The sequence below is a fragment of the Suillus subaureus genome (assembly GCF_016647635.1).
Source record: "Suillus subaureus strain MN1 chromosome Unknown BJ212scaffold_169, whole genome shotgun sequence".
In the NCBI taxonomy this organism is placed as follows: domain Eukaryota; kingdom Fungi; phylum Basidiomycota; class Agaricomycetes; order Boletales; family Suillaceae; genus Suillus; species Suillus subaureus.
Window position 1 is genome coordinate 1 of NW_024538725.1, and position 1,343 is coordinate 1,343.

The 1,343-nt window shown below is 47.3% G+C and overlaps 1 protein-coding gene across 1 annotated transcript; it reads left to right on the forward strand.

The window, feature by feature from the left end:
- Positions 1–187: 187 nt before the first annotated feature.
- BJ212DRAFT_1288758 (uncharacterized protein) lies at positions 188–1,003 on the forward strand (the record flags this gene model as incomplete). The annotated part of the gene is made up of 1 exon (XM_041332042.1): positions 188–1,003. One exon carries the CDS (start codon positions 188–190, stop codon positions 1,001–1,003), a length of 816 nt encoding a protein of 271 aa, XP_041185622.1.
- Positions 1,004–1,343: the final 340 nt, after the last annotated feature.

Consider the following 1,343-nt stretch of genomic DNA (forward strand, 5'->3'; position numbering starts at 1 on the left):
CACGAGCAAAACCATTGTCGTAAGGGATGATGGTGGAACTGTACCACCAGCACCAGATCCAATCACTGGCTATGTGTGGAGTCATACTGCTCCCTCTCAACGTCGAAAATACGTTGCCGTCGATCCCGCTTTCTTCGCACTTCAGCTTTCCCCTTACCCTGATAGGAACCAATCCGCTAGCCAGCGGATGGTCGATGCAGCATTACTTCCGGCTCTCTTCCGGTCGTTGGATCAGATTCCCGTGATTGATACCCATAAAGTGGGTATCATGTACGTTGCACCTGGCCAGACACATGAGCTTGATATTTTACGGAACGCCCATGGGTCACCTGCGTATACAAGGTTCCTCGAGGGCATTGGCAGACTCATCAATCTTCGAGGTCAAGTTGACGTTTATGCGGGTGGCCTGAGCTCGGACGAAGATGGCGAATACGCCTATGCATGGTGGGATGATATAGGTCAAGTCCTTTACCACACCGCTACGATGATGCCATCCAAACCTCACGACAAGTATTGCGTCGACAAAAAACGTCATATTGGAAATGACTATGTCCGAATCGTGTGGAATGACTCCGGAATCCCCTATCAGTTTGACACGCTTGCCACTCAGTTCCAATTCGTGAACATCGTCATCGAACCCCATTCCCTTGGCGCAATTGCTGCCTTTTCCAATAACATTCACGAAAATGAGTATTTCAAGGTCACTATCCAACGTGCCTCTGGCATGAGTGACTTTACACCTGTTGGTGACTTCAAGCTCATATCGGCAGAACAGCTCCCTTTGCTGGTTAGGCAACTCAGCTTACTGGCGGATTGTTTTGCGTCTGTGTTTGAACGCACAGAGCGAGACACCAAAGAAGTCGAGGTCATCACCAACTGGCGTGCTCGACTCCAAAAGATCACGACGTTCAAGAGGGAGAAAATGCCACCCCCGCAGACTGGGGGTGAAATCGAAGGAGTAATTGGGCAGGAGGCTTATCGCAACTTCACAGCTACATTCTAGCTTGGATTATATTTCTGATTCTACGTCGGCGGATATTATGCATTGGATATCATCTCTTTCCTACAATCTACCCATTGTTCAAGTTGATCGTTAATTTCCGTACATGCCAGGGTCTGTTACTTGTTGTATTGTTTACCACTGCTCATACATGATTTGCGTACTGTAATTTTTGAAGTTCGTTCATTCACACCTCCACCGGTCGATTAAGTAATAAGGTCTAGAGTCCCCTACTTCAAACTAAGTTTTAACATCTATTAGATGCTCTCGGAAAACGTCTAGCCAGAGATCAGGATCCGGAGTCATCTTATGCTGACTCCATCGATGTTTTCATCGTATGATA